This window comes from Ictalurus punctatus, chromosome 11, assembly GCF_001660625.3.
Source record: "Ictalurus punctatus breed USDA103 chromosome 11, Coco_2.0, whole genome shotgun sequence".
NCBI classification, from domain to species: Eukaryota; Metazoa; Chordata; class Actinopteri; order Siluriformes; family Ictaluridae; genus Ictalurus; species Ictalurus punctatus.
Window position 1 is genome coordinate 14,709,812 of NC_030426.2, and position 17,233 is coordinate 14,727,044.

General features: G+C 37.3%; 1 protein-coding gene across 1 annotated transcript in view; it reads right to left on the reverse strand.

Moving 5' to 3' along the window:
- The window catches only part of crocc2 (ciliary rootlet coiled-coil, rootletin family member 2), a 65,226-nt gene extending 48,012 nt beyond the window's left edge, over positions 1-17,214 (reverse strand). Inside the window, exons 1-3 of the mRNA XM_017480349.3 lie at positions 16,913-17,214; positions 14,408-14,555; positions 14,197-14,321 (exon numbers count right to left, since the gene is read on the reverse strand). Of these exons, the coding sequence (XP_017335838.1) occupies positions 14,197-14,321; positions 14,408-14,555; positions 16,913-16,960 (321 nt within the window). The 5' untranslated portion in view covers positions 16,961-17,214. The remainder of the gene's footprint in view (positions 1-14,196; positions 14,322-14,407; positions 14,556-16,912) is intronic.
- Positions 17,215-17,233: the final 19 nt, after the last annotated feature.

Sequence of the window (17,233 nt, forward strand, 5' to 3'; positions counted from 1 at the left end):
ATTAAGGCTCATCTGAATTTTGCCAAAACACATCTTGATGATCCTCAAACCTTTTGGGAGAATGTTCTGTGAACTGATGAGTCTAAAGTGGAACTGTGTAGAAGCCCCGTTACATCTGGCATAAACCAAACACAGAATTCCACAAAAAGAACATCATACCTACGGTCAAGCATGGTGGTGGATGTGTGATGATGTGGGGATGAACATGGGGAAACATGAATTCTGCTGTCTACCAAAAAATCCAAAAGGAGAATGTCCGGTCTTCAGTTCATAAATTGAAACTCAAGCGCAACTGGATTATGCAGCAAGACAAAGCACAGGAGTAAGTCCATCAGTGAATGACTCAAAAAAAAGCTAAATTAAAGTTTTGGAGTGGCCTAGTCAAAGTCCTAACTTGAACAAATTGAGCTGCTGTGGCAGGCAGGCACTTCATGCTCGAAAACCCTCCACTGTGGCTGAACTAAAGCAGTTCTGCAAAGAAAAGTGGGCCAAAATTCCACCGCAGCGCTGTGAAAGACTGATCTATACAGATCACATGAAAGTGAACTGTATATATTATATACTTCAGACTGTGATCTACACTGGCATACCAAGATCTGAAGTTTAAACATTTGTAGTGGATTATGGCTGTACTTCACACATGGTATGAGGTACAACTACAGAATGGCACACTTGCAAAGAAGTCCAGCTTTCTTATTTTATCACACAAACTGTGCCTTGGAGTGAATTCCGAATGCGTGAGGCACATATTGCCATTTAAAAGCCAACTCAAAATGGTGGAACTGGTCACCCACAGAGCTGTCAAGAAACTTACCACTAAATGCATGCTCGATAAGGAAGAGATACATGCATTAATAATTAATTATTAATTCATTCATTTCTTATTCAATAAAGGCTCATATCAGGTTTGGATCAAGTAAATGGTATGAAGATCCCAATGGGTTTTACACAAGGCAAAAAGACAGCTGTGTACAGAATAAACTGTTGTGAAAGGGTATAAGTAAACTATAGTCATTCTGGTTGACTAGCTTCTAAAACACTTTGAAACTTGGCAGTGTAAAAAGGCCTGTTTATTGTGTTGAATTTCTCTGTTAGATGTATGGAAATTGATTAGCTTGTGACATATGTACTAAGAAAAGGGATGCCAGAACTGCACAACAAAGCAAAAGCAGTGTTTAAACACATAATTTTCCAGAATAGTTTTTTCACCAAGGTGTTAGAATTGTCTCTTATTATAAAACATTCTGTCAGGAATTTTTTGTAATGAATAAAAAACTGAGCCAGCACTTTAAAAAGTAGCTCAATTCTGCAGGAAACCCCCACACCTGGCAACATACAGCTCAGAGCCTCATGCACAGTGCTAATTTACACCTGTTTTTGGGAGGCAGACAAAATCACACACAACTGGCCACTGATAATTAACTAAAATTGTATGCATCAAATGCAATATGCAACCAGCTGTATTTTTTATTTTATTTTTTATAACAATTCTCCTTCAAAAGCATAGTACATTAGGCAATAGGTGTTAACTGCTTATTTTGACAGACAGGAAAACTACAAGCACTTTGCATGTTTCTAATACCCCCCTCAACCTCCTATCACACAGATAAACAGCATATGCTTTTCTATCAAGCTTCTAAAACTCAGTGAAAGACTAAAAGATATGAATGCATGATAAGATTTTACAACAAAGAACAGAAACAGCAGGGTCTAAACAGACAAACTAATTATGGGCTAACAACAAACAGGTGAACACAATGGGTAACAGACCAATGACAAGGCACGGATAGAGACAGGACCAAAACAAAACAAAGGCACATGTCAAAACAAACAAAAGCACTTGAAGAATGTACGATAAGTGCAAGCTGTGGAACCATGCTGCACACGAGGGCGGTTCTTTCCGCAATTGAGTTTTCAAAAAGTGACGCTATGGACCTTTAATGTAACTTTGTTTGAAGCCCAGAGTAATGTGGGTCTCTTAATGAATACTTCCAAAACAATATTCAAATGTGTTTTAAAGTCTTGTTATTCATTTAATTTATGGAGTAGCATTAAGGTTGCAACTTATGTGAAACAAAAAGTAGAAGGCAGCCGATTAAACAATTAACTAATTTTGAATACAGTATCATTACTTATTATTCAGTTCTTATGTCATTGTTATAGAGCTGCTGTGTAAGCTGCAGTATGAGTATTTGACTTTGCCATGACACATAGTAACTGAAATTTGCCTGTGTGATCTTTTATATTATCTAAACTTCATTCATTTTCAAGTGGAATATAACTAGTTTCACAGGTCATCGCCATGCATCTGCACAAGCATTTGAGTGAGTAATGACATGTCAACTTGTAAGCATGCTGTGTCCCAAATGCATGGCTTTTACACACACACACACCCTTGAGGACTTGAGGACTAGCACACCATTGGCCTACACTTTGTTGCTGTCATCAAAGTCCAGGCTTGGATGAAGATTGCAGGGCTTAGGACGCCACTTGGGATGTGGTTCAATAGAGTTGCATCCATACACGCTTCAACAGGGCAGATGTGTTTTATGGAGTCTTGCAGTTTGTTTTAAGGCAAGAATATTACAACTTAAATGATCCCCATTTACAATTCAGCATTCATAGAGAAGGAAAAGGTCTCTCTGGACCTTTCTTAAAAAAAAAAAAGTTTACAGAAAGTATTTGATGCACAAGGGACTGCCACTGGGTCACCAACTGATAGCTCTACACTAACATGCAATTCATATGGCAAAAGACTTCCTAGGAGTGTGGTTTATATTGCCATATGGTTTCAACTCTGTTTTTTTTTTTCTCTTACTATACAGTCCCTGTATCCTTCCTCATTTTCAATGAAGGAATGGCCTTGCATTGCCCTTTCAAGTGTGTTTTGAATTAGTGATTTTATATTACTTAATATTTATGATTTGTGCCACTCCTTGTATTGTCTCATTTGATAAATATTTCAAAACACATCAAGGAGCAGCAGTGCTTTGATTCGTCTGCCAACAACCGACACGAGAACAGTTCTCAAAGCCACTGAAAACTCTCTGCGAGAGGGCCAAAACTCGTTGCCACAATATTCTGTTTCAGCTTCCATGTGTTCATAAGAATCATGCTCTGGAATGACCAACAAGTATGAGAGCAAATATTTTTAGCATCACGTCCATATTCCATGGCCAATTGGATATCTAGTTGAGTTCAAGATATGAACTTGCTCCATGAGAGTGTGTAAGTGGTCTTATCTCACTAGTATCACCCTATAAAACCTGCTGCTCATTGTAACCCAGTCTACATCCATTAGTGTGTGGTATATTTTCCATGCTTATGTTTTTTTCTCTGCCATTTAAGAAAATATTCCAACAGATGAGAATTTCAAGACTTTGTTAGAAAAGAAGAACAAGAAGAGGAAGAACAGTAGTTTACTTGAACCTTACTTGTAATGGAAAGCTAAGACCTGTTTAGGCAGTCAATACATGTAAAATGCTGTAATGAATTCTTAAGACAAATAACAAAGTAAATTAAGCTATAAAACGGTAGCATTAACCTTAATTTTCATGTTTATACTGCATTTAAAGCACTTTGAGATTTTGAGATATGCTATATAAATAAAGATGATGGAAGAATTTCTGGTTATGCCTTGCCAACAAATGGCATGTTTCCCTTGATGCCATATTGATACCACAAAACCTAAATATGTTTTTACTGTTTTGCTCCATTTCTAATTGGATACGCGTACATAGGAACATGTTTGAAAGTAGGAACATAGGAACAGACTTGATTATCTCAAGTGTTTCTCATAATTGTAGTGCATTAGTTGGAGTTTTGCCTGATATACTTGAGCATTTAAACATTTATTACACCACCTCAATGTTGAATTTTCAAATCTAATTAAATGCATTATTTAATTATATCAACTTTATTATTCCACCTTGCTGATGAATTTTCTAATCTAATTAAAGGTATTGTTTAATTTTCTATAATAGCAGCTCTGACAATAATGCCAGCCGCAAGGCAAATCACAGGTTTATACAGTATTAATGTACTCATTCTATTACGTAATTTTTTCTGTGGTAACAACATACACAGGGACTTGTACAGAAGAATCACCAAATAATGTACACTGAATAATAAATCAATTTCAAAAAATGTTGTTTGACAATTAAAAATCAATAATCTGTGATACAGTATTTTTTAAGAGAGAGAAAATAATTCTGGTCAGGGAGCAGCTTTTTATAGCTGCAATAATGGAAGTGATAACAGGAACTTGTTTCTCAGACAACACAACATTAAATGGAACTATAAATTGATCAAATGTATGATGTGTTGATAAATGGATGACAAATTTTAATCTTTGGAAAATTACTGTGACGTAAGTAGAATAAAAGAGTTCAGTTGCTGTATAGAAAGAATCAATTTCAGCTTGGGAATCTTAACTCCATTTTGTGTCAGGCTGCGTAACACCACCCTGTTGTTGATTATTTTCCTATAACAGCACTCCTGTTGTGTGTTATTTCTTACATAATGGAGTTTAACAATCGCTCTTAGACTTCATTTTATACTGTACATGAGTTTCAGCTAAACATGCTTTCTCTTCTCAAAATGTGTTGGAATGATCAAAATATGCTGAAAAAAATAAAGATTAGTTTGACAAAGTGCTGGAATGTTCTTTTAAGTGACCTATAAACTCAGCTCAAAATAAAAGCTGGATTAACACTTAACTTTTCAGTGAGTATACTAACCCTGCATTTAATTAACTGACTGCAGTGTATTATTTAATTCAGCAGTGATCAGTGCAGTTAAATATTCCTTTGAACCAGTGAGATTACATACATTTCTAAAAGCCCAGGGTAGTGTAATGCAGCAATCTTCCAGCGTCTGAAGGGTTACATCTGCGTGTGTTTCTCACTCTCTTGGCTGGGCCCCAGAAGCTTAATAAAGGAAATTAATGTAGTGAACTATCTGTCAGATTCCCAAACACAGCTGGAGCTTACATACAAGCCATCCACACACACACGCACACATACACACACACGCACGCACGCACACACGTCTCCCTTGTACCACGCTATCCGGCTCTAACAGCCTGCCCCTTTCACAGTCCTGCTGTGAGAGCCACTCCAGTGCATTGATTGTGAAAGCTGTTTTTGCAGCATCACTGAAGGCAATTGCACAACACAGAGCAACAAACAGAGACCCAAACTCAGGACCCTGACATGCAGGGTTACCATAAAGTACTGCTCAAACTCTGTCACAGCTGCTGTGGAAAAGGAAAAACTGGATGTGGGAAAGGGACAGGCTGATATAACACACACACACACACACACACACACACACACACACACACACACACACACACACACACACACACACAGGCGTGCACACACACACACACACACACACACACACACACACACACACACACACACACACACATTTGTATGCATCTGGCATGAAAAAGACTGAGATTGCACCATTTCAGCTTAGCAAACAAGCACAAAGTCACATGAATATATAGCGCAATGTGGAATTATACATATGCCTTTTATCAATAGTGTTTAATTTGAACTGAAAATCAATTTTGATTTGCACACATGACTCTGCACAATTACTGCAGCACATGTTCCCAAAATAAAAAAATAAAAAATAAAAAGGATAGAGGTATAAATAAAAGAGAAGGAGAACGGGAACTAGGGAAAGATATAAACATTAAATGTCAGGATCTGTAAGTGATGTCCTTGTTTGGGAAGTCTGTGACCATCATTTTTACTTTAAAAACGGCTTACAGTACAGGGCTGGCCTCATTGGCCCCAAGCCACGTGCAGCAGCCCACGGATTAGCAGTCTTACGTAGGCAAGAAAAACAAACTGAAGCAAGCAGAAGCAACAGCAAGAAACCTTCTCACACTCCTACTAACAAAACAGCCCTTATCACCATCTGCTGGCTTTAATGAGGCACTCTCATAGCAAAACAAAGAGGATTTCTAATATCCCACTCTGTTCCTCGTCAAAAAGTGTTAAACTGATCTGTAGCGCAAGGGTAATTAAAAGAAATACAGTGCAGTTAAACTACAAGCGTTAATTCAATTTTCTACTTGATATACTTTGGAATTTAAAAGCACAAGGTCAGCAGTTTGAGTGTTGATTTCCTACTCTATTTAGTTAACTTTATCATATATCAAACTTTGTCTCGAAATTCACTCCCACATAAAAGCAGACAGATTTTCACAAACTCCACCTCAGAGCTCTAAAACATATACCCAGAGATCCTCTGACACGCACCCACATGCACAAACTGACACACTCCCCCACATATAATACAGGCATACACACAGAGGGGGTGCCTGAGAAAATTGGAATCTGGCAGAACTCCAGTATCAACACAGAGGGGTCAAAGGTCACCCCGACTTGCTCCGCAGCTGTGTGAGATGATGCAGCTTTTCAAACTAGGTCATGCTTTATCCCAGTTCATACTGGGTCAGAGTTTATCCTGGTTCAAGGGCAATGTTCAGGGGTGACATGAAACCCTTGTGGCTCCTCCATACAACAGAGGTCAATTTTCAAAAACAGGTCAGTCTTCATGTTCAAATGGTTGTTTATTCACTCCTGTGTTTTTAGAAGAAGGAGACCCTGAAAAATGTCCCAAAAAACTGAAGAGGGTTGGTACAAGCTTACATCTCTTTTTCAATCAGTCAAATACTTTACAATGTGCCATAGTGTGTCTGATTCTTCTACAGTTATACTCGCAAGAGAGACTCCAGCACCACTGCCACTTCTTCCCAACCTCATCAAGATTATCAGAACAAGATGCATCGCTACATGTGCAGAACACATCAACACAGTGCCATTTGTCTCTGAAGAGGTCAAAGACCTAAAAGCCCTTGTTTTAAGTAAATTTCCAACAACCTTCTGAAATACAAATGACAGAAGAAAGGAATGAATGAACTAGTATGCATCAGGAAACATGTTTCAAATACAGCACACCAAAACAGAGTGAAATTCAAAACCAACCCATCTTACAAACACTTTAATAAGTATATATTTATTTATTCATTTTGCAGACAGATTTATACATCAGAGGAAGGTTCAAGGACACTTTAAATAAGAAAAAGGAATATACCTTTATATTAATCGTGATAATTAACATTTGATGTTCAATGGCATCCAATATTTATTTTTTAGTCACTTTTTACATTGAAAAGTTGTCATGTTCTTGAAACCTCTTCAACATGTTTGTCTGTTGTCATTTCCATTGACACTTTGGTTTCCTCTATTACCCACAACGCTGTGCGATAACCTGCTGATAGTGATGCCAGAAGGAATTAGCTCTTGCTTCATCTTTACCTTAAGAGTGTGAAGCAGCAGTGCTTTAGTCCTTTAGTCTCTCCAGCTCTCTCACCTTATTAATCAGCTGAGCCAAGCCTCTGACTTAAGTTATATAGCATTATATTGCAAGTCCAGCTTTTCACTAATTCTATGTTGGATTTCTCATTAATATGACATTCAATGTCACTGGAAAATGGTGTGTGTAAAGAAGCTCTTGCTCCTTTGTTTTTTCCTTTGCAATGTCCCCCCGTGAAGTCAACATGACAGACAACTATCTAATCTAAACTTCTCACAGGAATAACATAAATACAGCACCAGCCATGAAATTAGCATCAGAATCACTAATATTTCAATATAAACTTTTTAAATGTGTTTCAGGGCGCCGGTTTCTTTCAAGGGTCTTACTCCGGGGCTCAGCTGGGCTTAACTTGGACTTGAATGCAATCTTGAGACATTTTCTGTAATGATTTGTATTTGGCTTGGAAATATTGCCATTTTTGCCATGGACTTGCCCCGGTCTTGGGCATCGATCTCACTAAATATGATATTAGTCTGAGAGTTTGTAAAATGTATGTTTGTGCTGTCCTTTCTCTTCGCATGTACAAAGTTTGACAAGATGCAAGTCTTTCTATTTAGCCGAATAAAATAAAATATAGCCTAATCACTGAGATGAATGAAGCCATCAAGCTGAAGTAAAGACCTGGTCACAAAAAAAGTTGCTGGATTGCAATCTTGATCCTGATTTTGTACTGAACGCAAACATGACTTGGTTTCTTCCCCCTTAAGACACAGTTTTCACTTGATCTCGGTTAGTCCTGGTCTTAGACTTGACAATGGTGGTTTTTTACTAAAGTGCTAAGGCACAGACATCAGTCCATGATAAGTATTTTCACTAAGACGAGTCTATGACAGACTGCAGAGATTTATAAAAGGACAATCCCTGAAGGAAACTCCGATATGTCTCCTCGCTGTATATGGCCACACACACAACATGTGAGTTCATGAGAGCAAAAAGAGCCCCATGTACACCAGAAGAGGCACAATCTTTCAGTGATTTGTCCTCTTTCGTTTAAGTGCATTTCCATTGGAACTTTTCAAGTCTGCAATGAATGCATTAAATACTGTTACATTTTTCATAAGTGTAACATTTTTAAATAATATAATAAACAATTGACTCCAGAATGAGTTAAAAATGGGTGACTCGGAAACCAGTAATGAAAATCCAAGGTTCTAGCTCTTGATGGTACATTCCAGCTGTATTATGCTACTCTACAGACACACAGAACATAACAAATGAAGTGGCTGCTGTTGCACTGGGAGACAATGTCCATGCAAATGGCAGTCCTGGGAGCTTCATGTAAGAGGAAAGGTGTAAGCTTAGATGGCCCACCTCATACTGAAAAGAAGGCATTCACCAGAGTATGTTTCTCTAGGGCTTTGCTTGCTGAAGTGTGTTAACATAGAGTAAGTGTATGAGTGCACTGCCAAGATGCCAGAAGCTGATGTGAAAATGCTCTCAACAGGGTGGAAGCATAGTCAAGACACAAACTTCTGGCAAGCCTGCATTGTTGCAAATCAGCCATGTGACTCTAAACATCCATAATGCCACAATGTAGAGTCTACTGTGTAAGAGAATTATAAAGTCTGGTCTCAAAGTCCCTACAGTGGATAAAGTTTAAGAGAAAAAACATGTCTGCATATTGAAAGTCAATGACACAGTCCAACTTCTGTCTTGGCCCCTAAAAAATATCAATGAATACATAAATAAAATAAACAGTCTATTTATACCAACCAGACTATTTAAATTTTATTTATAGCACAGACCCTTAAATAAACTCCAGTGGCAATGTGCAGCATTGCCGTTCATTAAACGCTTAGGCAGCAAAAAGCAGCCACTGTTATCACAAATGGCAGCTTTGTGGCCCATGAAAAACGAGCTGTTTCTTCCACAGTCCCAAGAGAGGTGACCAGTGACCTTCTCTCACTCGCCTCCAAAATGACATCCCGAGTGTGAGGGAAGCAAAAGCGAGCCAGGCAGATGCAAGATTTCCAATGAGTGTGAGTGTGAGAATGAGTGTGTATGAAAAAGAGCAAAAGGCTGTTAAGAGAGTCTTCATTAATGTCAAAAATAAGGATGCACCAAGGCACATGTAACTTGTGTACTACATTCATATCTAATATTCATGTTGTGTCAGGCAACATCATACACCTTCACAGAATATCTTTAAAGCAATTTTAAAATATAGTATATTATAACTCAAAATTTGTTGCTGTTACAAATGTTATTTACATGCCACTGAATATACTTTATATTTCTTCTATAGAGGGACGAAAGAGAGGGTCCAAACCACCTGTCTCACCATATGAAACGGAAACTGCACAGCCTCCGACCACAAGACCCTACAAAGAATTGTGAGGACAGCTGAAAAGATCATTGGATTCTCTCTACCTACCATCAACACCCCACTCAACAACCGCTGCATCCACAAAGCCACCAGTATTGTGGACGAACCCCTCTCATCCCTCTCATGGACTCTTCACCCTCCTGCCATCTGGCAGAAGGTACAGGAGCATCCGTGGCACCACAGCAGACTCTGCAACAATGTCTTCCCTGAGGCAGTTAGATTACTCAACACCCTGCTGCCTCCCAATGCTCATCTGGGCCAGTCAAACATCTAACCTAGTAAGACTTATAAAGACTTCTAAAGACTTTTCACTTTATATTACAGAACTCATTTTTGCTTCCAATATTGCTGCTATACTTGTGCTGCTACATTACACAATAGTTTACACAAAAGTGTACACAATACACTTTATGTAGCCTTGCGTACTGTTCTGTGTTGCACCATGGTCCTGAAGAAACGACATTTCATTCCAATGTATACAAGCTATATAGAGGAATGACAATAAAAACCAACTTGAACTTGAACTACTGTATGTGTGAAGAATTCACACCAAAATATTTGAAAAGTTCAAGCTGAAATGTTGCTTTTGTTTTGACTTTAATCAGGACCAAAATTTTTAAACTATTTTAAAACCACAGAGGTCTAAATATATTAAAGGTCTCAATATATGAAAAACGTCAATGTATAGGCTCCAGCATTTTTGGGGGGGCAATTTTGGTCTGCCAATTTTGTATTAGATTAACACATCCATAAAAAATGTCTTATGTTTTTGTTGTTTAAAGGTCCTATATCTTATTCTTTTTCAGACATTTTTGCATTATTCTTGAGTGTCACGTTAAACAAATCTCAAGTGATTTTACTCTGAAAATCACGTCTAAGTAAAGCAGATTTGCTTTACTTAGACGTGATTTTCAGAGTAAAATCACTTGAGATTTTGAGTGGACCATCAGTGAGACAAGTGAGTTATCACTTAATTTATAGCAGCTGTACACAGTCTTTCCATCTCCAACCTCGCTTTCTTCCCTCTCTTGAAGTTAATAAGACAAAAAAAAAATTGTTTATCATGTTAGCAAAAAACTGGAAAGTTCCTCTGTCCTGAAGTCTTTTCTGCGGAGGAACATTTACTGACCATTACAAAGTGATGGAGACTCCCTCCTTAAATGTTTAATAAACACCCTCTTACAGAAAACTTACAGTATACACATCACCAACTAGACCTTTTTCTTTCTTAAATAACATTTTCAATCTGTTTATTATTAGCCTTAGCTTTTGTGGAACATTCAAAATACAAGGCCCTGTGAAACAGTTGTTATTATTAGAACGAAATGAATCAACAACTTCTGACCAATCAGATTTGACAATGCCAATGATAATCTCAGCCCAGGGTCAGCCAATAACAGAGAGTTTAATCAAAAGAATCACTCACACTTTATAGAACCATGATTTAAAAAAAAAAAAAAAAAAAAAAAAAAAAAAGATATTAAAATTTTTTCAGTGTTCATAATTTTTTAAAAATAATATAACCCCTTTAAGGGGTTTTAAGTTTTCAGAAATAAATAAGTTTTCAGAAATAAATAAGTTTTCAGAAATAAATAAGTTTTCAGAAATAAATAAGTTTTATGATTAGTATATCTTGTAACAGTATTTTAACCAAAATTGTACAGGTCCTGTTGAGTTTATTTCCACCCTTGCCATAGTGAAGCCAAACAGAAGTAAATACATTTTGTTCAGTGTGACCCAGGGTTTAGTTTTTCACAGGGCCATTTACTGCTCCGTTTGTTTATAAAAAACCTCCAAATGGGTTTCCCCACTTCGGAAAGAGCGAAGTGTTTGCTGTGCATATATTCCATTTCAAAACCACGAGGCTCTCCATAGCTCCTGCTTTCTGACAGAGAAGCTCTGTGACTGGTTTCCTTGATCACTGCTTCATGCACATGGCACACACATCACCAGCACTTAATAGTGAAAAAGCAAAGGACAGTAAAGATAAAATCCACATGGCTTCTTTTTCTTTTCATTTTATTAAAGAAAGGGTTTTCTCCATTCTCATACCCCTAACTGAACATGGAGACAGAAAGCTTGATTATATTTAAGCACTACAGGCCTAAGAACATCCCCTAGATTGCAGCAGATGAATTTCAGAATGCAGCCACTGTTTTCACGTGGGCAACCTCGGAAAAGAGATAAACAAGAGATAAACATTCTCAACAGACCTACCCTAAATAAAGAGAGAATAAACAGGCCTTTTAGATGATTCTTCTACCACTGTGTATCACATCCATGATTTACCTACAGCAAACTGACATGCATGTGTACCACAAGGAGAGTACTGTTTTAAGATATGTTTAACATATCTATATAAAGTGGTGCAGTCATCAGGTATATTAAAGCTGTATATTCAAACATTGTTTATTGCCCAGAATGCCAAAAAGGATCTAGATGAAGCACACAGGGTCACACCTGCATAATATCACACTCAAAGTTTAAAGCTGCAGTATCTAACTTTTGTTGATTATAAATGAACAAACACCAATTATTGAGTAAGTACATAAAAAATCACTGTCAAAACGGTCTCCTTACCTTACCCTGATTCGCAAAATTAAGCTTTAAATTATGATTTATAATTTGAGCTGTCGGGTCGGATCTCGCGGGAAATGTCAGTTTGATGTCATTTGCATGGCCTTTGTCTGTGACCAGAAAGAAGAAGAGCTGGAGACTATGTCGCGTGTGGGGGCGAAGGATGGTGGAGTGTTTATAGCTTGTCCTTACAAGAGTTGCTTAGAATTGAAACTTGTCATCTAGTTGGCTGCTTTTAATCTGGATAGTTTTGAATGCAATAATTGCTGACATCTGGGGAATCAGCTGTTGTCAAAACCAAGAAACCTCAAACTGTGGAGAGCCTGCAGTTACAGGGAAAGTGATAGAGCCCATACTAAAATGAGAATAAATATTGGCATGGCTGTTGAGAGGTGGCGACAACACCAAGATCTGAAGGGACTGAAGACTGATGCAGAGATGGCTTTTTTCTGCAGAACAGGTAAGACATTTCAGTGGTTCAATATGTAGCTACAGTAGCTAACATTTGTGCACTTGTTTGCTTGATTCAGCTAGGTATAGAGTTTCCTTTGTTTTTTTGTTTTTTTTTGCTATGGTCAATGTGGTAAACTGCACTTATTTTCTGCTAACTATGACAGCAATATTTCTCTACTCCAAGAAAACCGTATCCGCCGCCACCTCCATTAAAGTATTGGAGTCAAGTATTGGAGCGGATATATGTATACCTCAAACTATCATATTCATCCATGCAGAGGAGAAGCACAACCCATGTAAAAAATAAAAAATAAAAAAAATAAAAAAAAAACTCTTGAAATAACTTGCAAATTTATGCTTCAAACAGAGATGGCGATAGAGAGGAAAACATTCAGTACTGCAGCTTTAAAGAAATAACTCATAATATAATATTTTTGCAATGGCCCAATTTGTTGACTATTCCCAAAGTTCCACACTGATCAATGCCAAACTAAACATGAAAATTAATATCTATTAATTTATATATATATTTGAATGCTGTTGAGTGGTTGATTCTAATTGGTCAGAAGGTATTGATTTTATATAATAGCAGCTTTGAAAATAGTTCCAGCTGCCAAAACAAATAACAGGATTATATTAAAACATTCATGCTAACAGTAACAACATTAGTGTTTCTATAGCAACAACTCACACAGGAACTTAAATGCCAGGTTTTCCACATAAAAGGAATTAAATGTGTGTAATTGCTGATATTAAGAGACATTTATACAGTATATCATTCTTTTTATATAGTATTCTGTTAGGAGACATTTGTATAGCATTTTTGGAAGGAGTCTCCAGTGTCAGCACTTTGTAATTGATGGAAGCTGAACCGTGAAGAGGTTCTATTAAGTTTTCTTTAAGTCTTCGGGGTGGAGAACTTTGCACTTTCTGATTTCTCTGTAACATGACAAGCTGTGTTTCTTTGTCTTATTCGCTTCAAAAGAGACTGGTGAGGGAAGAACTGTTTATAGCTGCTATAATGTAAATGAAAACAGGAAGCAACTTGTCTCATGAACATTCCACAACATTAAGTATAACTGTATACTGATAACATGTATAACATTTTTTAAAATAAATAAATAAATAAATAAATAAATAAATAAATAAATAAATAAAATGTTACTAGGTGAAAATAATAAAGCGTTTAATGGGATTCATTTGAATGTAAAGGATGATTTACACAAGGAAAAATTCCATAAGAGCCGTCACAGATTGGTCTTGGACAGAAAGCCACTTTCAGTCTGACAAAATGCAAAAAGAGAACGGACAACCCTGTCCCTGGTGTGTTTTCTTTATTTGCCCTCTTACTTGCTTAAAGTAGTTTATTTACTTCAAAGTCAGAGGAAGTGAATGCACTGATTGAACATGTGCATGAGGATATGTGTACATGTTCCTACCCTGCTGGTTAAAACAGCCTGCTTGCTGAGCAGCTGGTCTCTGTCCACAAGGGTCTGTGAAAGCAGATCCTTCAGACGCTTGTTCTCTTCCAGTACACTGTTCTCACCAGCAGCAGCACTTGAAACTAGGAGCAGATCACAGGAAAAGTCAGGATATACTGTACATGCTTACTCCATACTCTCTGCTGCTATGTTAGGTAATTTAGTGTACCTGAAGGCCCATCGGCAAGGTTTCGGGTGATGATCTGCCGTATGAGGGCAGGAACTGGTGTGGAAAAGGAATCCACATCATCACTTTGTACAGTGAGGGCCTTCTCTTCTGTGCTGCTGTCTGGGTTGAGCAGGGAGTCCTCTAGTTTCTGTAACACCATTAACAAGACAGAATTACACTGATATCAGCATAAAGGAGCAAACATCTTTCTAGACCAATAATAATAATCATAACATATAAACATTTACATTAAAGACACTAAGTGATTTGGCTAAGGTATATTAAGATATAAGAAGAATCAGATAAGGTATATGAAATAGATCTCCAGGAGGAATATAAGGCTTAGCTATTGGGAATAAATTTCGATGTGATCTGTAATTAATAAATAGTTATTATAAAAGTGCCACAGTTGACTAGTAGTTCTGTAGGAGAAATGTAAGACTCAGTAATTAATGCTTAATACTCAATTAATTACTGCATAGATAATAGTGAACTCCTACTAACATCATTACTGAATAATTAACTAGTAGTTCTTAGTAGTTAATAGGAAAAAGATAAGTGTTAATGGAGAACTACTCATTCGTTCCTGCTTAGTTCCTGCATGCATAGTTTCATATGAATTGTTGAATAGTACTGTAAAGTGTTACCCATCTTAGATACCTTACAAAAACTGTGGTTGATAATATTGCATGCAATGCATAGTTTCTTCATTTAACGTTTCTGTTTACATTTTCAAGATCTGAAATTAGCTCCACCTCCAGAAGGAATCAAGCTCTGCCTCTTTTCCTTAAAAGGCAAATAGGAAGACAACTTACTAGACAGACTTGGCCAGGTCGGTTGGTAGGAAGGGGAAAGTTCTCAGTGTTTTTGATGAAAGTACAATTCATTTCACTGGCTGTACTGGCCTTTAAAAATTACAAACTGCTCTTTAAACTCACTATGTGTTCCAGTAACTACTGACTTTTCATAATCTAATAATATTTCTATGATTAGCTAGGAGTAGTCTACTATATAATCTACTTCCATCACATGTGGTTTTATGCATTTCTAACATAACATTATCAAAATAAAAATATCAAAGTGTACCTTTTGTAGTACAAATACTTACCACTAGGCAGCACCCTAAATGTGATGGACACAACGCTTACAAAAGACATTCCCTCATATGGTGCTTTAGTGAGAGCTTCAGTTATTGTTCAAACAGCAGAATGGGAAAACTGTGAACTCTGTGACTTTGCTCGTGGCATGGTTGTTGGTGCCAGATGGGCTTTTTTAGGTATCTCAGAAACTTCTGATCTCCTGGGAATTTCACACACAACAGTCTCTCGAATTTACACAGAATGGTGTGAAAAACAAAAAACATCCTGCATGCGGAATGTCTGCAGAATGAAACACCTTGCTGATTAGAGAGATCAGAGGAGAATGACCAGACTTGGTTGAGCTGACAGGAAGTCTATAGTAACTCAAATAATCACTCTTTACAACCGTGGTGATCAGAAAAGCATCTCAGAATGCACAACATATCATAACTTGAGGTGGATGGGCTACAACAGTAGAAAACCACATCAGGTTCCACTATCCAGTTTGGATGAGCTTGTGCCCATAATAGCATCAGATTCTTGTTCTTGATTGACATGAATGGAGACTGATGTGGTCTTCTGCTGTTGTAGCCCATCGACCTCAAGGTATGATGTGTTGTGCATTCTGAGATGCTTTTCTGCTCACCACGATTGTAAAGAGCGATTTCAGTTTTTATATCCTTAGAGGCACCTCGAACCAATCTGGCCATTTCCTCTGACTTCTCTTATCACCAAGGCATTTCCATACACAGAACAGTCGCTCACAGGATGTTTTGTGTTTTGTGTTTCTCACCATTCTGTGTAAACTCTAGAGACTGTTATGTGTGAAAATTCCCAGGAGATCAGCAGATACTCAAACCAGCCCATCTCGTACCAACAACCATTCCACAATCAAAGTCACAGAGATCACATTTTTTCTTCATCCTGATGTTTGATGTGAACATTACCTGAAGCCCTTGACCTATATCTGGATGAATTTTTTTTTCTGCATTGTGCTGCAGCCACATGATTGGTTGATCAGATAACTAAATGCATTTTTATTCATTTGGGAACAAAAGTGCACCTGGTCAATAAGTTTCTTTTATCTCTCTCTTTTATTTATTAAAACATATATATATATATATATATATATATATATATATATATATATATATATATATATATATATATATATATATATTTTTTTTTTTTTTTTTTTTTTTTTTTTTTACTGTGAAGTGCATTTAAACTGCACTAGAATTGCTCTACATTATAGTCTATTTCGATCGACCTTACTTTGGTGAAAAATAGCCAGCCTCGTTAATATTAAATCAAGCTCTCTTCTCTTGCATGAGCAATTCGTCGCTGATTTAAAACAACCACCGGTGCAATAACCTACCTGCGTTTATTTGCTCTAGAATGCACTCCTTGCAGGAAAAGCACGCACCTGAATCACAGCCGCCAGTCCGGCCGACTGCTCTCCTTCACAATTCATGTGGAAAATGACCTCTGGACGGAGTTAAGTTAATGCACAAGATTATTTTTCACTCAATCCACGCAGTCTTTTAATGCACAAACAGCTCTGGTAGAACGACGTTCTGCAGTTAAATGTGGCCAAACAAAATAGCACAAGTGCAAAGTCAACAGTAGCTTTCAAATGCAAATAAAAGTTGCCCACGATAAATGACCAAAAGTTTTTTTTTTTAAAAAAACTTTCGAAAGCAACTGCAATCACAGCAGAGCTCGAGGCGGAGCTCACCGGTTTGCT